Source organism: Colobus angolensis, unplaced genomic scaffold (assembly GCF_000951035.1).
Source record: "Colobus angolensis palliatus isolate OR3802 unplaced genomic scaffold, Cang.pa_1.0 Scaffold316, whole genome shotgun sequence".
In the NCBI taxonomy this organism is placed as follows: Eukaryota; Metazoa; Chordata; class Mammalia; order Primates; family Cercopithecidae; genus Colobus; species Colobus angolensis.
Window position 1 is genome coordinate 1585526 of NW_012116444.1, and position 22264 is coordinate 1607789.

The 22264-nt window shown below is 45.6% G+C and overlaps 1 protein-coding gene across 2 annotated transcripts in view; it reads left to right on the forward strand.

Annotated features, from left to right (window-relative positions):
• Window positions 1-22264, forward strand: part of PIK3AP1 (phosphoinositide-3-kinase adaptor protein 1) — a 127672-nt gene that overhangs the window by 60044 nt on the left and 45364 nt on the right. For both annotated transcript variants that reach the window (XM_011951203.1, XM_011951204.1), the window contains 6 exons: window positions 5264-5400; window positions 9321-9465; window positions 10534-10676; window positions 10801-10933; window positions 13312-13508; window positions 16507-16696. In XM_011951203.1, coding sequence (XP_011806593.1) covers window positions 5264-5400; window positions 9321-9465; window positions 10534-10676; window positions 10801-10933; window positions 13312-13508; window positions 16507-16696 — 945 coding nt within the window. The remainder of the gene's footprint in view (window positions 1-5263; window positions 5401-9320; window positions 9466-10533; window positions 10677-10800; window positions 10934-13311; window positions 13509-16506; window positions 16697-22264) is intronic.

The window sequence follows — 22264 nt, forward strand, 5'->3', positions numbered from 1 at the left end:
TTTCTTTCGACAGTGTCTCGCTCTGTCACCCAGCCTGGAGTGCAGTGGCATGATCTGCAACCTCCACCTCCTGGTCTCAAGCAATCATCCCACCTCAGCCTCCCGAGTAGTTGGGACTGCAGGCACATGCCACCATGCCTGGCTAATATTTTTGAATAGACTTTATATTTTAGAGCAGTTTTAAGTTCATCGCAAAATTAAATGGAAAGCATGCAAAGTTCCATGTCCGCTCTGCTGCCCCTATGTACACACAGCCTCCTCCCACCCCCATTAACATCCAGCACCAGAGTGGCACATTTGTTACCACTGATGAATCTACATTGAAGCATCATTATCTCTCACCCAAAGGCCGTAGCTTATATTAGGATTCACCTAGTGTTGTATAGTTTATTGGTTTGGACAAACGTCTAATAACGTGCACCCACCAGTATAGTATCATACAGAGTAGTTTCACTGCCCTAGAAAGCCTCTGTGCTCTACCTATTCATTGTTTCTTTCCTCCTAACCACTGGCAACCACTGATCCATAGTTTTCTCTTTTCCAAAATGTCTATAGTTGGAATCATACGGTGTGTTTTCAGATTGACTTCTCCTTTTTTTTTTTTTAAAGATGGAATTTTGCTCTTGTTTCCCAGGCTGAAGTACAGTGGTGCAATTTGGCTCACTGCAGTCTTCACCTCTCAGGTTCAAGTGTTTCTCCTGCCTCAGCCTCCTGAGAGGCTAATTTTTGTATTAGCTTCACGGCCAGCTAATTTTTGTATTTTCAGTAGAAACAAGGTTTCGCCACGTTGGCCGGGCTGGTCTCAAACTCCTGACCTCAGGTGATCCGCCTACCTTGGCCTCCCAAAGTGCTTGGATTTACAGGGATGAGCCACCGTGCCTGGCTCAGATTGACTTCTTTCACTTAGTAATATGCATTCAGGTTTTCTCCATGGCATTTTGGGGCTTGCCAGCTCATTTCTTTTTGGTGCTGAATAGTATTATATCGTCTGGGTGTACCACACTTTGTTCATTCACCTACTGAAGGACATCTTGGTCACTTCCAAGTTTTGGCTGTTATGAACAAAGCTGCTATAAACATTTGTGTGCAGATTTTTGTGTGACTGTAAGTTTTCAGTTCTCCTTGGTAAATACTGAGGAGCACGACTGCTGGATTGTTTAGTAAGCTTGGGTTTAGTTTTGTAAGTCTGTCTTCCAAAGTGACTGTACTATTTTGCATTCCTACCAGCAAAGGAGAAGAACCTTAGCAAAGAATGCAAGTTCTTGTTGCTCCACTTCCTTCCCAGCATTTGGTGATGTCAGTGTTCTCGGTTCTGGCCATTCTCATAGATGTGTAGTGCTATTTCATTGCTGTTTCAATTTGCATTTCCCTGATGACATATGATGTGGACCATCTTTTCAAGATATACAGATGGCTTCTTTGCCATCCATGTGTCTTATTTGGTGAAGTGTCTGTTAAAGTCTTTTGCCCTTTTTTAAAATCAGGCTTTTTGTTTTCTGCTTGTTGAGTTTTAAGAGTTCTTTGTATATTTTGGGTACAAGTCTTTTATTAGATAGGTCTTTTGCAAATATTTTCTCCCAGATGATGGCTTATCTCTGCATTCTCTTGACAATGTCTTTCGCAGAACAGATCTATGCTGGTTTTTAATGCTTTTTTAAATCCCATATTAAGTGTTTATGGGAATGAAGCCTTAATTCTGGACTATCTCTTGTATTTAATTGCTCTGTCCATTCTGTTTTTTAATAGCTTTAATATAAAATAGGACAATCCTTTATTATGTTTTAAAACTTTACTAGAAGACATAATACCTATATAAATGGAGTTTTCCAGGGTAGGAAAAAATTAGTATTATAAAGAAGAACATTGTCCCAAATAAGATTTTAAATTCAATTGAAAGAAAGTTGTGTGGCTTTTACTCTAAATATTATTTTAAAACTGAGGAGAGTTTTTTCATGGTTATTACTTTTTTTCATGGTTATTGATTTAGTCAGGTTTTTTACTTCTTTAAAGACAATTTTGATACTTTATATTTTTCTATTAAAATTGCATTAAGCTTTTCTTTTCTTTCTTTCTTTTTTTTTTTTTTGTATAGACAGGGTTTTACTAGGTTGCCCAGGCTGGTCTCGCACTCCTGGCCTTAAGTGATTCTCCCACCTCAGCCTCCCAAAGTGCTGGGATTACAGGCCTGAGCTACCACACCTGGCTGCATTGGGATTTTCTTAGCACAGAGTTCTCACTTTAGTATGAATTCTTACCATAGACTTTTCACTTCAATGTGTTTCTTAAAATTTCTTAAAATATGTGTAGTTACCATTCCTTTCTCATTTGACTAATTTATATTTTCTCCATTCTTTTCTAAGTTATATTTACTAGAGCTTTGACTCTTTGGCCAGAAGACTAGTGGGCCAGTAATTTGGGAGAAATAAAGGATTTTTCTTCATTGAAACAATGGTAGACTGCACTGTGGGCCCATCCCAAAGAGGTTATACCTGTGTGATATATTAGAATAGGTAATTGGAAAGAGGTTGAGCCATTCCAGCCATTGTGGCCACTCAGGATAGTATCTAAACAATTCTAGAGCCAGAAATAGTTCCAAGGAGCTTCATTCTGTTTTAAGTAACCGACTGAATGTTTCAAGTCCTTAGGATTATTTTCTCATCCCAGAAGAACCTCAGAAATATTTTTTAAAATGGCATGTCCAGGAATCTAATAATAATTAACTGACACTTCATAAAATCCTTAAGAAGAAGACTATGAATTGTCCCTGATCTTTTTGGCTTCTTCCATTACAAGCTTCTGTGCTGGGTGAGGGTTCCTTGGGTGGCATGTATAGCTCTGTCCAGGGTGATGGGCCCTGGCTGTTTTAGAATTGATCAGTCAAGGAGAGAAGGGTGTGAGGAAGGGCATATCCAGCAGAGAAAATGGCAGCCTACTGTGTTAGCTTTTGCAGGGAGTGAGGGGAGAACCAGGAGGATTAGAAAGGAGAGTTGGAGGAGACTAATGGTTCTGATGCCCAGCTAAAAACCATATCGCCTTGCTTAGAACACTCTGGGTCCTTTGCTCTACGTCTTAACACTCAATTCTGCCTGATGTACAGACAAAGACAAAGACCTGGTGGCATTCAAACAGGCCTTCTGGAGTAGCATGTCTTGGGAAAAATCACAGAGCAGGAATAGTGGCCAGAGTACACGCCTCATTGCCCGTTGCTCTCTAGGGTAGCCCACAGACATTCAGCACTCAGACGCCAGGCTCTGGGACAGGACCTCCACTCTAGGCTACTGAGAATTTTTTTTTTTTTTTTTTTTTTTTTTGAGACGGAGTCTTGCTCTATCACCCAGCCTGGAGTGCAGTGGCCGGATCTCAGCTCACTGCAAGCTCCGCCTCCCGGGTTCACGCCGTTCTCCTGCCTCAGCCTCCCGAGTAGCTGGGACTACAGGCGCCCGCCACCTCGCCCGGCTAGTTTTTTGTATTTTTTAGTAGAGACGGGGTTTCACGGTGTTAGCCAGGATGGTCTCGATCTCCTGACCTCGTGATCCGCCCGTCTCGGCCTCCCAAAGTGCTGGGATTACAGGCTTGAGCCACCGCGCCCGGCCGCTACTGAGATTTTAAGCTGCATGGCTAGGGAAGAAGTCCCAGCCCCTCCACTGGCCTGAGCAGGCCAGGCGTCAGTGCCTTATAGTTACAGCAATAGGATACAGTGATACTGTGGCCCTGTAGCCCTGCCCCGACCTTGGCCTTATGGTTGTGGAAGCACAGCCTCTTCCTAGCATGACCTGGGGTCTAGGGTGAAAGCCTGTGGTTACAGCTTTCTAGGGTGTCTATCAGCAGCTGATTTGTAACCCTAGCATTCTACCAGGACAGTTGCCAAAAACTCTGCAGAGGCCAATTTTCTTCCAGGAAACCAGGAAGAAGGAAGGAATCAGCCAAAGTAACCCTTGCTTCTCACCCCCTCTGTCCTTTTAGATGATGGACTCTCTGAAGGCAGGGTTAGAGTGTGATTTATCCTCAGGTTCCCTCAAGTACCTAACACATTTGGCTGGTTGTATCAGTGGTTAAGGAATGAATAAGAGCAAGCCCAAAAAATAGACTGATGAAACTTTTCTCAACCATTCTTTTTTTTTTTTTTTTTTTTTTGAGACGGAGTTTCGCTCTTGTTACCCAGGCTGGAATGCACTGGTGCAATCTTGGCTCACTGCACCCTCCACCTCCCAGGTTCAAGCAATTCTCCTGCCTCAGCCTCCCAAGTAGCTGGGATTACAGGCATATGCCACCACACCTGGCTAATTTTGTATTTTTAGTAGAGACGGGGTTTCACCATGTTGGCCAGGCTGGTCTCGAACTCCTGACCTCAGGTGATCCGCCTACCTTGACCTCCCAAAGTGCTGGGATTATAGGCATGAGCCACTGCGCCCAGCCCTGTCAACCTTTCTTAACCATTTTGGGATTCTGTCCCTCTTTGGGGATCTGATGAATGCTTTGATCTATCTCCAGAAAAGTGCAGGCAAATACATACACATGTGCATGCATGTGCACACACACACAATCTAGCACACAGCCTCAGAGGTAGGTCTATCAATGAACAGATTCTGGTTAAGAGCCCCTACCTTAGAGCTCTGGTAGGTTCTCAGCAGCATCTCATTCTGTGCCAACACCCCACACATTTTCTCACCCCTGCTGACCAGCCCTGACTCTGTGCATACTCTAATCTTTCCATAGTACAGGTGTTGCCTGTGGAGCCTGGTTAGATTTGTCTAAAGTTTGTTGAAAATGATTGCTTTTCACTTTTGCTTCCAGAGGGGATACATTGGCTAGCCATAACCCGGAGACCTAGTGACTTTCTGGACAGTGCAGGTTTTACTCCATGTTCCAAGAATGACCTTTAAGTGGGCAGTCTGTACTTGAACCCACCTAAGGGGAAACGGCCTTCTTCCTTTCCTCACTCCTCTTCATCCCTGCAGGAAGTCTGCAGGTAAAGCTACCGGAAACCCATTGGTTAAGACTAAACCTGCAGCGTCAGACTTTCTGGCTTTCCCCACCATTGTCATCCTTCTTACTGTCATCCTGCCCTGTGGCCTGCATGCTGGTTGGCTTTTCTTCATTAGGTCCCCTTTCATGATTTCCTGAGTCGGTCCCTTCTGCTTGTATTGGTTTGACATTCAGAGCCGTTTCCTATTTTGCAATATTTGGGGCTCTCATGGGGTGGAACATGTCCACCAGTTCTCCTTCCTGCCGTTCCCATTCAGCAGTGTCCTCTATTCCGTAGATTCTGGCTGTGACTCAGTCACTGACACTGAGCCTGAGGACGAGAAGGTTGTTTCCTACTCGAAGCAGCAGAGCCTGCCGACGGTGACTTCGCCTGGGAACCTGATGGTGGTGCAGCCGGACCGCATTCGCTGTGGGGTAGGCACTGCTGGGGGCCTGGTAGCTGGATGTCAGCACTTGGGCTTTTCAAATGCATGCATTTACTGCAGTAAAGAGAGTGGGCTCTCCTGTTGCAGCTCAGTATAATCGCAACCTTCTTTTGGGATTTCTTTTGGGTACCCTGTTACCTGGGCCCTGGAGACACCCAGTTCCCCTGAGTAAGAGAGAGACTAGCCAAGGGAGATGTGTGTCATCAGTCTAAGACTTCTGTTCTATGAATCAGTAACAACATAGAGCACCTGGGAGACCACCTGACAGGAGCATTCCAGACACTAATGCTAACCCTAGTGGTAGAGGCCTGTGTCTGTTCCTGGTAGCCTGGTGCTGGGAGGAAGGAAATGCTTGTTGAGCATCTGACAGCTTGCTTCTCCAATGCTGGCCACTGCCACGGCCCAAGGAAGTGCCCTGAAGCTTGATGGCTAAAACCCATTGGCCAATATTGCTTTTTAAAAGGATCAGATCAATGCCATACATCATATGACTAGCATTTTCAGGGGTGGGGCATACATTACAGATGACTTGAGTATGAGGGTTCAACTGATGAGCCACTGCCATTTGAATCCTACCCTAGTACTGATGGTTTTTCATTATTTATCCTTTCCTAATTAAAAACGTGTGGCATTTATGATAGTTCAGAGCAGCAGAATGCTTTCTTTATGGATACAAGCTCTTTGCTAAGCTGGCTTTGTGGGCTCCTTGAGGCGAGAGGGCGTGGGAGCCTTGGCAGTGGGCAGCACTGGCTTCCTCACCCTTGTGGGTGGTTTTGTGCAGGCTGAGGCCATGAGGCATTGGGCAAGCACTTCCTACATGGGGTTGCCAACTGTTTCTTTGGGCCAGATTTAACTGATAGACATTGTATTCATCTGTTTTCATGCTGCTGATAAAGACATACCTGAGACTGGGCAATTTACAAAAGAAAGAGGTTTAACTGGACTTGCTGTTCCTCATGGCTGGGGAGGCCTCACAATCATAGCAGAAGGCCAGGAGGAGCAAAAGCATGTCTTACATGGATGGCAGCAGGCAAAGAGAGAGATAACCTGTGCAGGGGAACACCTCTTTGTAAAACCATCAGAGCTCGTGAATCTCATTCACTATCATGAGAACAGCGCAGGAAAGACCCACCCCCATAATTCAATCACCTCCCACCAGGTTCCGCTCACGTGGGAACTGTGGGAGTTACAATTAAAGATGGGATTTGGGTAGGGACACAGCCAAACTGTATCAGACATGTTTGGTTTGGACTGCACAGTGTTTATTTATTTATTTTTTGAGACAGAGTCTCTCTCTGTCATCCAGGCTGGAGTGCAGTGGTGAGATCTCAGCTCACTGCAACCTCTGCTTCCCAGATTCAAGCAATTCTTGTGCCTCAGCCTCCCAAGTAGCTGGGACCACAGGCATATGCCATGATGCCCAGCTAATTTTTGTATTTTTAGTAGAGAGAGGTTTCACCATGTTGGCCTGGTTGGCCTCAAACTCCTGGCCTCAAGTGATCCATTCACCTCAGCCCCGCAAAATGCAGGGATTACAGACATGTGTCACCATGCCTGGCATAGATTGCATAGTATTTTAAAAGTTAGGCATTGGCTGGGTTCAATGGCTCACACCTGTAATCCCAAGACTTTGGGAGGCTGAAGCGGGTGGATCCCTTGAGCTCAGGAGTTTGAGACCAACCTGGGCAACATGGTGAGACTCTCATCTTTATTTTTGTATTTTATTTTTAAAAATTATTTTTAAAAGTTAGGCATAAAAATCTGTGTTTCCAGCTTCCTTTGAATCAGAACCTGGTCATGTTAGGCCTGAGACGACTGGCAATGGCTGAGCAACTCTGTACATGGGCCATGCATCCCCCCAGTTGGCGGATCCCCACAGTCCCTGTTCTTTATACTCAGCCTGTCTCACTCCTTACCTTACTGGCCATGCCTTTGTGGACATTTCCATTTGAAATCTTCCCATGCCACTTCCTGCCTTCCCCATGCCTCTCTGGTCAGGCTGTTGGGTGCCCATGGGTAAAGGGGGGTTGGAACCAAAGCATTATCTCCTTCACTCTCCTCCATGATTTTTCCAGGCTCTCGTTCCTTCTCCTGTCTTGACTGCCTGCTATCCCAGGATTCTTGTTGCTGATTTCAGGCTTCTGGATCCTGGGGAGAGGGGAAGGGGCAGGCTTGGGTTGGGTCCTGACTGTCAGTAGGAGAGACACACATTCTCATTGGCTCCTCATGCTCCCTGGCAGAAGGTATAGGTGGGACGAGGCTGGGCCTGCAGCAGGAGGGATGACCACCACAGCACATGTGTGTGCAGCCTCAGCAGCCCTGGGAGCCAGGATCACCCCCACATCACCTGTCATAAAGTCCAAGCTTGCCACACCCTCTCATGATCCTTGTCATGAAGGGCTAATCTGAGGACTTTATAGCATAGTCTTAGGAGGAACACTTGGAGATTTGCTATGGCCAGGAATCTCTCCTTTCCCCGTGTTTTTTTGGAGAGTCTGCCCTCACCAGTTCAGACTGAGAGGCTCATTCCCCCACATAACCAGCACAGCAGAGTCATTCCATTTGGCAGGCTTGGTGTGAGATCTTAAAGCAAGCTAAAAGAGCAATTCGAGGTGCTCGGTGGTTTGGGAAAATTAATCCCCTGAGAAGTTCTTTTTGCGCAATGGTAAAATCCAAGACTGCATGAAGAACAGAACCCAGGGGGGCTTCTCTCAGGCTGCAAGGTGCACGGCATCTTGTTGTGATGCAGACTCTGCCTCAGTGGGGCCAGGAGGGACCTGAGATTCTGCATTTCTAACAAGCCTCCAAGGGATGCCAACGCTGCTGCTCCCTTGGCTCCACCTTGAGTAGCGAGACTGGTCTAGAGTAGGGCTTCTCAAGCTATCTGTGGCAAAGGACTTCTAAAAAGATGTCCAATTCTGAAATGCACCAATGATTTCATTAAAAACAATGCAACAGAAATGCTATCCAAAATGAAATAAAAAGACATATAAATGGCCAGGCACGGTGGCTCACACCTGTAATCCCAGCACTTTGGGAGGCCAAGGCAGACAGATCACCTGAGGTCAGGAGTTCGAGACCAGCCTGGCCAACATGGCAAAACCCTGTCTCTACTAAACATACAAAAAGTAGCTGGGCGTAATGGCAGGTGCTTGTAGTCTCAGCTACTAGGGAGGCTGAGGCATGAGAATCGCTTGAACCTGGGAAGGTGAAGGTTGCAGTGAGCCGAGGTCGCACCACTGCACTGCAGCCTGGGTGACAGAGTGAAGCTCTGTCTCAAAAAAAAGCCTATAAAGTGTCAGCCTTAAGTTTTTTGTTTTGTTTTGTTTTTTGTGTCTTTTTTTGAGACAGAGCCTTACTCTGTTGCCCAAGCTGGAGTGCAGTGGCACGATCTTGACTCACTGCAACCTCTGTCTCCCGGGTTCAAGTGATTCTCCTTCCTGAGCCTCCTGTGTAGCTGGGACTACAGGCACCCACCAGAACTCCTGGCTAATTTTTGTATTTTTAGTAGAGGCGGGATTTCACCATGTTAGCCAGGCTGATCTCAAACTCCTTACCTCGTGAACCGCCCCTCTCGGCCTCCTAAAGCGTTGAGATTACAGGTGTGAGCCACCGTGCCAGGCCAAGTTTTACTATTATTATTATTGTTATTGTTATTATTATCAGCTTCAACAGACATAAAATGACTCCATCCAATTGCTATAAATATTTACTCTTGGTTTTTGTGACTTGTCTCATTAGGACTGGTAGCAAACAGTTCACTGCCCAGCACTGGACCACTGAGTCCACCCTGTCCCCGAGGACCCGCACTAGGTAGAGCTAGGGCAAGAGAGCTGGGGAGACCCTCGGGCCTAACACCCTATGGGGATCTGTGAGGGAGAGGGGACAATGACCGGCCTCCCGTTTCAGGCAGAAACCACTGTCTACGTTATTGTGAGATGTAAGTTGGATGACAGGGTGGCGACGGAAGCAGAGTTTTCTCCTGAGGATTCTCCCTCTGTAAGGATGGAAGCCAAGCTGGAGAATGAGTACACCGTTTCGGTGAAAGCTCCCAGTAAGTAGTCCCCTGTGAATGTGATGCCATAGGGCTTCATTGCTTATTTGCTATGCTGTCACCAATGCCAGGTATTATCATTTTAAATATGTTTGCTACTTTGATATTTTGATTTTGTTGTTTGCGTTTTGTTTTTTGTGTTTTTTTGAGATGGAATCTTGCTCTGTCACCCAGGCTGGAGTGCAGTGGTGCCATCTCGGCTCACTGAAAGCTCCGCCTCCCGGGTCCACGCCATTCTCCTGCCTCAGCCTACTGAGTAGCTGGGACCACAGGCACCTGCCACCATACCCAGCTAATTATTTGTATTTTTAATAGAGACAGGGTTTCACCATGTTAGCCAGGATGGTCTCAATCTCCTCTCCTAGTGATCTGCCTGCCTCAGCCTCCCAAAGTGCTGGATTAGAGGTGTGAGCCACTGCACCCGGCTACTTTGATATTTTTAAAAGAGTGGTCCATTGTTTTCCTATGCATTTCTTTGATTACTAGTGTGGGTGAATATTTTTCCATGGTCTCTATTGTCGCATTTCCTCTTTTGTAAATCTCTGTGGTTGGTGTTATTTTTAATTTTCTCTTTCCCCCTCAAAACCCCTTCCTGTGGTATAGCATCCCGCCCGAGGGAGAGCGCGTAGTCATGACAGCAACTCATGACTTGCAGTGAGCTAATTCAGTGGCCCCAATGTGGCAGAAACACAGTTTCACCTCCCATGATTTTTTCCCTCCTTCTGTGACCACTGGCCTTTGTGTAAAGTGCCTTAAACCCGAATTTTCTTCCTGTGCATTGAGGCACTGGGCCTACAGTAGTGAGTAAAAAGATGAAAATTTTTGAAAATTAAGTTGCAAACCCAATGAGGATAAATTGCTGTGGCCCAGAGCCCTGCCATGTGCTGGTTTACTCACCTGCTACCTCCACCCTTTCCCTCACTCTCGCCCCAGCTCACCTCCAAGATCTTTCTTCCAGCCCCCAATCAGTGTCCTCACTGCTTAGATGGAGTGTATATATCCACAGCCACTTTTCCCTGGATGCTTGTTTTTCCTGGGAATTTTGATAGCGTCTTTTCTTCTGTTTAGACCTTTCATCTGGGAATGTTTCTCTGAAGATATATTCTGGGGACTTAGTGGTGTGTGAAACCGTTATCAGCTATTATACTGACATGGAAGAAATTGGGAATTTATTGTCCAATGCCGCGAATCCTGTAGAATTCATGTGTCAGGTAAGGATATTGCAAGCCTGAGCTTTCTGAGCATGTAATTTCTGCTCATGGCTTATCAGTCTTGAATCTGCGGGATGGAAGAGAGCTGGATTTCAGATCTGACCATCTTCACTTTTCTATTCAGGCCTTTAAAATTGTGCCCTACAACACAGAGACCCTTGATAAACTGCTAACCGAATCCCTGAAGAACAATATCCCTGCAAGCGGACTGCACCTCTTTGGAATCAACCAGCTGGAAGAAGAAGATATGATGACAAGTAAGTCGACAGTCAAACCTCAGGAAACCAACGTGGGCTGATTCCAGCCTGCTGGTTTTAGCATCCCATCAACATATGCTTTTCCCTTCTGCTATAACTCTTCTGGGTCCCTTCTCTATAACCTATCCTGTGGTAAGGACTCATTCTTGACTGGGTAGCCTCATTCTTCTAAATTGCAAATCTGAATACTTTACCCACTTCTTAAAACACATGTGGTGGCTTACGGAGGAGTAGGAATTGAGTGATTTTAAATCAGTTTGGCGTAAGCTAATGGAGCTTGTTATGATTATTCCTCATAGGGATAGTGTGAGGAACAGATAAGCTAAGTACTGTCAGGGGAGGTTCCCATTTGCCTTCTAGATAAAATCCGAACTGCTTAACCTATAAACAAGTGCTCATCTCTCTCCACACTCCCTCTTGTCTTTTCTATACTTTGATCTGCAGGAGGTATGAGCTTTTTTCACCTGTCTTGTGCCACTTAGACTCATGGAAAGACAGTCCTTCCTCCCTGCCTTGGTTGCTGTTTACCTGGCTAACTTCTCTCACTTTAGGTAGCACTTCCCCTAGAAGGCCTTCTCCAAACCTCCAATAGGTTCCATTCACCTGCTTTGGCACCCCCCGACCACCAGCACGTCGTTTGCCATTGACCTAGCACTCCTCAGCTGTGTCTGTCTTCTTTGCTAGGCTGTCCGCTCAGTGAGAGCTGGAACTGTTCCTGGGCGGCTGGCTCTTTGTAGGCTCTAAACAAGTACTGGTTTAATGAGGGAGGAGCAGCGTCTTGTGCACGTGTGACATGCTGGGAGCTGGGAGAGTCACACCCCTTGCACAGGGATGGTGCTTGGTGTGACAGGATGCCTATTGTAGTGTTTTGGTGGACACCACCGTTCCTTCATGCCATGGTTGCACTACACAAATGAGACCCAAGTCTCTGGTTACCTTCTGCCTACGGTCCATCCTTCTACAGTCTAAGAGAACCATAAGGATAAGGTTTACATGACCTTCAAGGCCTTCTCCTGGGGGATTCTCTTTCGTATTGCTCTCCCCATTTTCCTACTATGGAATGTTCTTGCAGCACTTTTGTAGATGTGACTATTCTCTATTAAGCTTGGGGCTTAGGAGGAAGTATTTCATAACCTGACAATCTGGGATCCTAGGAATACTTTCAGACCCTTCATTCCAAGGATCATATTTGAAATAGAAGGCTAGGTTTGTCATGTTAAAAAATATACGTTTGTATATAAATATATATCTATAAAGTTGGGCTTAAAAATAAACGTTTATGAAAAAAAGAGATTTGTCCCCAGCTCTGCAAACACAAACATGTCCATTTTCTTAGTTGAGTTTAACTTGCTATATTCAGATGTCAGTGAGTGGAGGGGTCCGTGGGGACCCAGCACCTCTCTGGAGTACTTTGCTTTCCACCAATTAGAGAGTGAACTGATATCCTGGCAGGGCTTGTGTGCATTAAGACCAACGTTCAAAATCTCTCCTAAATAAGAACCCTGCTGAATACTATCTTACGAATCCTCCCAGGTCCTTTTGAGATAGTCTGGAAGTATTTTCTGGTTGAGAACTAAAGGCTGCGGAAAGTCTAAGGAACATACCCAGAATTACTTGGTGTACTTATCATGAAATTAGGAATAAGGGCTAAGAGGATGAACTTCTTTCTTTTAATCAGCTCGAAACAATAGCTTTAAAAAATACACGCTCTGAACTTTGCAGAGAAGTTCAAAACATGATTCCTGTTGTACTTTGTGGCTGCTAGCTAAGCCTTTAAAAAAACCCAGCACATTTTGCATTGGTACTTTTTGTCAGGGTTTTCCAGTCCTGTTAGAGAAGATGGTAGGATATTCATTATCAGATTTGCTAATTAATTAAAATGTTATGGCCGGGTGTGGTAGCTCATGCCTGTAATCCCAGCACTTTGGGAGGCCGAGGCAGGTGGATCACTTGAGGTCAGGAGTATGAGACCAGCCTGGACAACCTGGTGAAACCCCATCTCTATCCAAAATACAAAAATTAGCTGGGCGTGATGCACGTCTGTAATCCCAGCTACTTGAGAGGCTGAAGCGAGAGAATCACTTGAACTTGGGAGGCAGAGGTTGCAGTGAGCCAAGATCATGCCACTGCACTCCAGCCTGGGTGACAGAGCGAGACTCCATCTCAAAAAAAAAAAAAAATTATTTCTTCTGCATCTGAGGACATGATCTTCAGTGGTGTCCTGAAGGAAGCTGTTAGATGTTAGGTCAGAAAATCAATAAGTAATGGCTGAGTGGCTACTGTGGCCATGCTAGTCTTGGCAGCTTCATCTCCATGAACAAGGGCACCCTGTGCTTTTATTTTGATCTGTCAATTAAGTTTTCCTTGATAATTTTCAGATCAGAGGGATGAAGAGCTGCCCACCCTGTTGCATTTTGCTGCGAAGTATGGACTGAAGAACCTCACTGCCTTGTTGCTCACCTGCCCAGGAGCCCTGCAGGCATACAGCGTGGCCAACAAGCATGGCCACTACCCCAACACCATCGCCGAGAAACATGGCTTCAGGGACCTGCGGCAGTTCATCGACGAGTATGTGGTAAGGTCAAGGCAGGAGGGGCCCAGGATTGGAAATGCACCCTGTGATAGTATGGCTGCCTTTTCACCCAAAATACGAACAGATTTTATCTCTAGCATGTCCTCATGTGCCTCTTCTGGCTGTGGGTAGTATGTGTGGGCTTAAGAAATGAAGTCTGGAGTCACATGGACCTGGGTCCAAATTCCTGTACCAACCCTTGTTAGCCTTGTGACGTTGGGTAAGTCACGTATCCTCTCTCAGTTTCCTAATATGCACGAGGAAGATAATCATAGTTCGAGTCATAGAGTTCTTTTGAAGGTAAAATGGAATCATTTCTATTAAGCACTGAGGTTCACCCTCAAAGAATTTACAGAAACCTTTATAGAGTGAATCTGCTGAAAGTAGAGGCTGATATCTCCCCACCTGCCTCCAGGGCACCTTGGTGGGATGCTCCCAGCTGCCTTGCCCACCTTCAGGGCCCAGTGAACTGTGTTAGGCTTGGTTTCTTCTTTAGCAGAGACCACAATAAAGCTATGCACCTGGAAAGCATCAGGGCAGCAACTCTGAGGCCCACCTCCTGCTGACAGCCTTGCTTTCTCTTTCTAACCCCCTGCCTGGGTCCCATCTTAAGACAGGCAGGCACACCCAGTTTATCTGATCATCTGGTTTGGGGCCCTCAGCTCCTGCTTGAACACTGACTTCTGGGTCCTTCTTTGAGGCTGATCACACCCCATGTCTACCTCTTATTCCATGCCCCAGTATGGCCTCTGATGCCTGGGAAGCAGCTGCTCTTCCTGATCCCAGTCCTTTGTGATTTTCCTCCTTCTTCACAGACTCCCAGAGGGTACCTGAGAATAGCTCAGCCTCTCGCATGGGGCTGTGACCTCACAGGGAGCAATAAACACAGCCCAGTCTTGCTGTCAACCTCCAGATAGGAGGGAGCCTGACATCTCCCCAGAAACTTAACTCTCTGCTCTGTGTTGGAAAATCTACAAGACAGTGATTCATGGAGGCACACAGAGGGGACTTCCCAGTGTTTACAGGTGTATAAGTGTTTTGAATAAAATGATGTGAGTCCTTTTTTTGGGCATCACTGACACAAATAAGGCTAAAAGGTGCTCTCAGTCTGTGTGTATTTACTCAGTTTTTTCTTAAAGTCACAAATGTACCAAATGTAGCATTTCATTTCCATGCCAATAGTTTTTATTAATAACCTACTGTGTTCATATTAGTAACTAGTATTTATTGAATGTATTTGATTTGAAAATGTATTATCTCATTTAATCCCCACCACAATCCTTTGAAGTTGACAGTATTGAGAGCCAATACTTTACAAAAGAGGAAAACGGCTTAGAAAGGCAAAGTCATTGTGCTTAGGGCCACAAACTATTCAGGGCAGAGATAGGATTTGCACCTAGTTTGATACTAAAGCCAGGGCTTGTTATCCTGTTGTATTTAACTGGCATGTTGAAAGATGCACTTTCAGTTGGTGCTGAAGTTAATCTAGGTCATAACGTCTTTGCTTTCTTCCTATGGCCACCTTCAACCGATGCAGCTTCAGCATTCTGATCAAAAGACTGTCCCTTTGTGTTGCTTATGGCCTCTTAGAACTGTCCCATTTCCTTTTTTCACCACATCAAAACCAAAGGCCAGATCTTGAATCTCTAACATCTCACAGCTGTCATCTGGTGTATTGGGTCTTGTGAGGAAACTAACGAAATGTCAATAAAATATTAGTTATCTTAGGGTAGTGGTGGTGAAAATGAGGATTTTTGTGGGTTGATGCTGAAATAAAGGTTGTGAAACACCAAAGTTTCTTACCAGGAAAAGTTGTGCAGAGGTTTCAGGGAAGTCACCTCTCTGGCTTCACAATCACATGGAGGCAGGATGGCAGTGGGAGGTGGGGGAGAACCTTTCTGATGTCAGGACACTTTATCCAAGATCATCTCTCCTTTTGGGCACACAGGACATAAAATTGAGGCCAGAACCCCTGGAAACGGTCAGGGTTCCTGACAGTTTGGAGGAGCCTGCAAAAGGAACAGGGGCTAGTGTGCCAAGCTGTGGAGTCACCTCTGACTGCACACAGTGCGAGAACACCTTAGCTGCATTCCTGTTCAGCTCATTTGAATTTCCGCATGGCTAGTCAGGAAAGGTCACACCTTCTTGTGTCATTTTTTCCCTTTGGAGGAACCACTAGGGGTGTAGAAGAAAGATCAAAAATCAGGATTGCAAGCCCTTGAGTAAGACACTAGATTTTTGTGAGCTTTGTTCTTCTGGTCTATAAACTAGGGAATATTATACCTTTCTCTAGCAGTAGTGGAATGGATTATAGGAGATAGGGTATAGACAAATACCTAGCATCGCACCTGACATTTAAAAGGTGCTCATGGGAAAGTTTTTATTATTATTATTATTATTTTTTAGACAGAGTCTTGCTCTATTGCCCAGGCTGGAGTGCACTGGTGCGATCTTGGCTCACTGCAACCTCCGCCTCCTGGATTCAAGCAATTCTCATGCCTCGGCCTCCTGAGTAGCTGGGATTCCAAGCGTGCTCCACCATGCCCGGCTAATTTTTGTATTTTTAGTAGAGACGAGGTTTTGCCATTTTGGCCAGGCTGGTCTTGAACTCCTGACCTCAGGTGATCCACTCACCTTGGCCTCCTAAAGTCCTGGGATTACAGGTGTGAGCCACCACACCTGGCCGTGGGAAAGTAATTTTTAATTTGTATCCTCTAGTCAGTGGACATTTAGTGAGTATCTCCTGAGTGCCTAACTCTGTGCTTAGTGTTGTAGGAAGATACGAAGAATAAAATAAAAACATAAAAGAAACTAAAAAAAGGTGGGAAGCCTGGCCTCAAAGAGCATTCAGTCAGGTGGGAAAATACAAATACACACAACCAATTGCAATCCTGACTCATGGGAACCTTTACTTTGCTGGCCACAAGTGCCTTTGGGGGCCAAGTTCCACCCAGAAAGCCAGGCTGCCTCAGTGTGCCGTGGGCCTCGTCTTCTCTTTCAGGAAACGGTGGACATGCTCAAGAGTCACATTAAAGAGGAACTGATGCAAGGGGAGGAGGCTGATGCTGTGTACGAGTCCATGGCCCACCTTTCCACAGACCTGCTCATGAAATGCTCGCTCAACCCCGGCTGTGACGAGGATCTCTATGAGTCCATGGCTGCCTTCGTCCCAGCTGCCACTGAAGACCTCTGTAAGTAGCACGACCCAGTTCTGCTTCCACCTTTCTGCTGAGAAACAGCTTTTCTCATTCCAGTTGACGAGGGCGTGGGGCAGTCCCTACTTACCCTCACTTCACTCCAGAGAGATGAAGGTCCTGTTTTACACAAAGCTAGGGCTGGAGTCATGGCTATGACAAGCAGAATTCTTCTCCAAACTTCCTCTGTTGTGACTGTTGGGAGAGTTTAAGCAAATATCTGGAAGTCAGAATTGATGAAGTCATTGCCTCATGATCTGAGAGGTCAAATCGGTGGGTCCTTTTTATAACAAACATGTTGTAATACCCCCTTTCCTACTCTGACGTGAGGTTTATGTATTATATAACCTACCTACATATAAAATTATCAGAAATCAAATATACTGCCCTAATTGAAATAGGAAAGAGAAATTAAAGAAGAGGACATGCTCAAACATGCCTGCACCAGAAGTCATGACAAAATAGTCAGATGCAGACACACTCAGAATCACTGTCAACATTACGGCTTCAAACGTTGACTGACACACGTCTGCAGTCTTGGTGGCTCAAATGATGGGAACAATGTTGGCACTGGCATCCGGATTTTCCTAGATGATGAACAACTCTTTATGATTTCCTTTCTATTTTCATAGAAATTGAATTTCTAACAAATTAAGTGTTTGCAAAAATAAGATGTGTTTATATGTGAAACAGTTTAGGTTCTAGGCTCAGAAAATAATAAGCAGATTTTTTGGGGGGTGAGGGGTAATTTGATTTTATTGCATTAATATATAGTAAACTTATTTTCAAAATATTCTTCAGGATCATAATTTTTCTTGTAAACAGTTTACAAACTTTGCCCATATTTTATTATCTTGTTTTTTCCAATGCAAAATAATACATTTTGACAAAAGTGAATGAGCAGTAAAAGTTCCCCTCCAGCACCTAAACTCAAAACAAAATAGGAATGTATAACTGAGTTGAAAGAAGTTATGTGACTTGTGACTCCCAGCCAATATGGCATTAGTAATAATTAGTAATAAAATGATAGGTATATTTGTTTATATTTTTGCTTGTATCTGCTGACATTAAATTTAAAAATACACACATACATGTACAGATACACAGATATGCAGAAATATACATAAAGGTATAAATATGTATCATAAGTGCTTTTTAAAACTTACATGTATGTCTAGGGGAATATTTGAAAGTCACGAGGGACATGAAACACCTCTTCAATGGGCAGGGCTGTCCCACACATGGCAGGATGTCTAGGGTCCTTCCCCCTTTTACTAAATCCCATCTCCTTGGTGACCACCCAAAACACCCTCATAGATTTTCCAAACGGTCCCGGGGGGCAGTGCCACCACCCTTGAGAACCACTGATCTAGGTAACAGTGGATGTGATCTCCACGCACATACTGGAGTTGAAGCAGGAGACCCACACAGCAGGCCCTCTAAGAGGCTTATTCATGTGTTACCATCATTCGCTATCAAATGCTAAGCATGCGGAGGCACCACCGGAGACTTAGCCCTCCTTCCCTATGGGTTTCATTAATAGATTCAAGAAAGAGAAGTATCCACCAAGGTATCAGCGTTATGGATGGGGGAGTTTCTAGAATGGGCTTGATTGAGTATTACAAGCCTTCAGCCTGAAAAGAAGACAGTAGGGCCCTGGGCCCACAGAGAGGCGGGCCTGACTTTCCCATCCATGAACTCACAGAAGAGCAGGTGCCAACAGGGTGCCTTGGAGAGAAGGCGTAGGTTGGTCAGAGGGCCAGAGGCAGTCTCTGATGCCAGCAAGCCTTTGACACTGATCCCAGAACCTGCAAGATGTGGTCCAGTGGTTGTTTAGGTGTTTGTCAATTAGATTGGGTGCTCCTTTAGGGGAAAGAGCAGTAAAAGCTCTCCTCCAGCACCTAACTGGGAGGCTTGGAAGTGCTGGTGGAAGCTCTTCCCAAATGAACTGTGCCTTGGCATGGATGTGGGGAGAGAAAGCACCATCACTACCATCCACACCCTTGATCTCACTGAAGTCCGAAAGCTACCCCACTAGGATGCTTTTCTTACCTGCACTTTACAAATGGGGAAACAGAGGCACAGAGGGACTGAACATTCCCAAAGTATCACAGCCAATCAGTGATAGAGCCCAGATTTGAATCCAGATTTCTCTGTCATTAGGACCATATTCTGTATACTGTGGCAGAAATTGTTATCCAACACCACGCATTTTAGTCGTGGTTCCTTTTGGAAAAACCATCTAGCCTCTATAGCCTTTCTTCCCCTATCTGCAACTCCAGATATTGGATAACAAAGCAGCCTCTGGCGCCCCCTAGCCTTGCCCATCATCCTATCCATATACCCCGTAAGCATTTCTGGAGCGTCTAGTACATTTCAGTTACTGATGTCTTCTGGTTGTTGGAGATACAGGTGGGGAAGTGGGTAGGACCCAGTCCTTTCCATTGTGGAATAGGGACTCACTCACTCACAAAAGAACACTTGGAGAACCACCAGTACCCACTTGAATCTGGAGACTGCATCATCCTTTCTGCCCTGTGTCTTTGCTATGAAACTACTGGACAATTAAAGAAAGCCCTACTTTATTGGCAGTTTAGTGTTGACAGAGTCTTACACTTGTTGTCCCCCTGGATATTCTAACACATGCCATGCTCCCACCACAGCACTGGAAACCTGCAGGGAATGCCAAAGGTGTCTCTCCCAGTATTCCTGGTCTGCTGGGCCCCTCACAGCAGGATCGGTGAGGTTTACCAGGGCTTCCCAAGGCAGCAGTGCGCTGTGGAGCTAGCCTGGTTTGTAGCCAACTGGCAACTTGTAAAGTCACCCGGGCCAGAGGGCTTCTGGATGCCATGGAGCTGGAAGGAGGCTACCAGTGGGGGAGGCAGGCTGTCAAATTTGGCTGCTTTTTGCATAGGAAAAGGAAACTCACCGCATTTTTCTTTTTCCTTCCTTCCTTCCTGCCTGCCTTCCTTCTTTTTTTTTTTGAGACAAGTCTGGCTCTATTGCTCAGGCTAGAGTGCAGTGGTACAATCCCAGCAATCCCAGCTCTCTGTAACCACTGCCTCCTGGCTCAAGCCATCCTCCCACTTAAGCCTCCTGAGTTACTGGGACTACAGGCATGAACCACCATGCCCAGTTAATTTTTTGTATTTTTCATATAGATGGGATTTTGTGATATTACCCAGGCTGGTCTTGAACTTGTGAGCTCAAGCAATCCGTCTGCTTTGGCCTCCCAAACCAAAGTGCTGGGATTACAGGCACGAGCCACCGTGACTGGCCCACATTTTTCATTTCCCCGATTAAATGAACTCTGAATTTTCTGACTCTAGACATGGTTTGGTTTGTGTTTCTGTCCCTGTGGCTGTCAAGTTTAAGCTTGAGAATGATCGCTTACCTCCTGGCTCCGAAGCAGCAGCAACTTGGACCTGGGGAGAAATAATTCATTTTCCTAAGGGTGGCTCAGTAGGTGACAAGGTAGCTTAATTCATAAAGAAGTAGGATAAAGGACAAACTGCTAAATCTAAAATGCGTATTTACAGCACCCGCCAGCAGAGTAATAACTTGGAACATCTGGCAGCCCTTTCAAAGCCCACGAACTGCCTGTATCTCCGTGATCTCACCTGACCATCCTAGGGTTTAGTGCATAGGATGATCTCCGTTTCACAGGAAAGAAAACTAAGGCTCCAAGATTTAGTAACTTACCTAAGTCCCATCAAGGGAGGACTGGATCAGGAATCTGTGTCTTCGAATTCCCAGGAGGCAAATCTGTCTGCTGTCCCACTGGAATATAGGGCTCTCCTGGCCTGCCCCTCTAGGGTCTGCATTTGTCAGCCCTGAGATGGACACTTATACAGGAGCTATTTCTAAATGTCTAGATTGCCACGTTTATCAGTGCCCCACCATTGACTGTGGTAACCCTAGAGGCTGAAAATAACCATATTAAGGAAATCAGGCTGTGTTCATTCACTCACTCACTCACTCATTGATTCGCTCACAGGACAAACATTATAGGGTGGCAGGCTTTAGGCCGGTTTCAGACCACTGCTTTGGAGATCACCTAACTGTTGTTGGGACATAGCTTTCTGACGTGAGTTTGGGAAAGGGGTGGTAATGAGGTTGCTTCTCCAAAGAGAATCCAAGACAACCACCTGAGTTGGAAGGTTATAGGGGAAGCTCCCAGTGTTCATTGAAATGGGGCTGGAGAGAGGTGTTGGGTTCTGACCATGAGATCGTACAATTCTGCTCCAATCTCTCCTTCCCCTGAACTTGCTTGCGTGGGTGTACACACACACAGGCACACACATCACACTCACAAGTTTTTAGTTTAGATATGCTGCCACCAGGTGGTAACTACGTGTCTTTGTTATCAAACCTTCAACTTTGCTCCCAATTCTCTTGAGAATTTTTTGATCAAGGCCCCACAGATCAGTCGGGCATGGTGGCTCATACCTGTAATCCCAGCATTTTGGGAGGCTGAGGTGGGAGGATTGCTTGAACCCAGGAATTTGAGACCAGCCTGGGCAGCATAGTAAGACCTCGTTTCTGCAAAAAAATTTTAAAAAATTAGCTGGGCGTGGTGGCACATGCCTGTGGTCCCAGCTCCTCAGGAGGCTCTGGTGGGAGAATGGCTTGAGCCTGGGCATTCAAGGCTGCAGTGAGCCATGACTGCGCCACTGCATTCCAGCCTGCTAACAAAATGGGACCCTGTCTCAAAAAAAAAAAAAAAAAAAAAAGACCGCACACATTTAAAGCATCAACTTCCACACCTTATTATGTAAGAGATAAAATGTCTTTATTGAGGACAAGCTTATGCAAACATTAAATAAAACTCAAGGCAAATGTCCGTGGGTGTTTTCACTATCTCCTCATCTTTTTCTGTCTTAGTTCTTCGTCCCCTGCCCTTACCTTGGGGAATGATGTGGTAAGTCCTGGTGGTCACTGGACCTAGGTGATTAATTTTGTGTTGAAAGCTTGCCCAGTGACTGGTCACCTCTCTGAGGCTCTGGGTAGAATGGCCTTGGGAGCCAGTTCTGGGAGGCCCTTGTCCAGTCTGTTTCCAAGGTAATCTGCTTTGTGGGTTGTAGCTTTGCTTCAATACCTGAGAGCCTCATTTTTCTTCCACAAAGCGAAAGGAACGAACGGAGAAAGGTATTATCATCTTGCCGTTAGAAACTGCAGACTCACTAATCAATCCCAGAGGACTGTTCTGCTTCATGTTACCCCTGCACTGAACTTTTCTTCTGAACCCCTGATCCCTACCTCATGGTTCTGTAGCTCAAGTGTTTATGTAGTGGAGAGCTGACTTAGCTCTAGCTAACTTGCCAGCTTCCCTTAGCAACCTCCTTGGTAACTGGCATCTTTGTAACAGATCATTTCCTGCAGTGTTTTCTTTACCTGATCTCTCTGATTACAGCCCCTCTCTGCCAGCTGGGTTCTGTCTGAGCTGGGGGCACACTTGGGGACTGTAAAGAACCTCACAGCCCAGCCCTGAAACCAACTGAAGGATGATTTGTATGCAAAATGACTAATTACTGGTTTGCTTATGAAACATACTGTCTTTCCTCT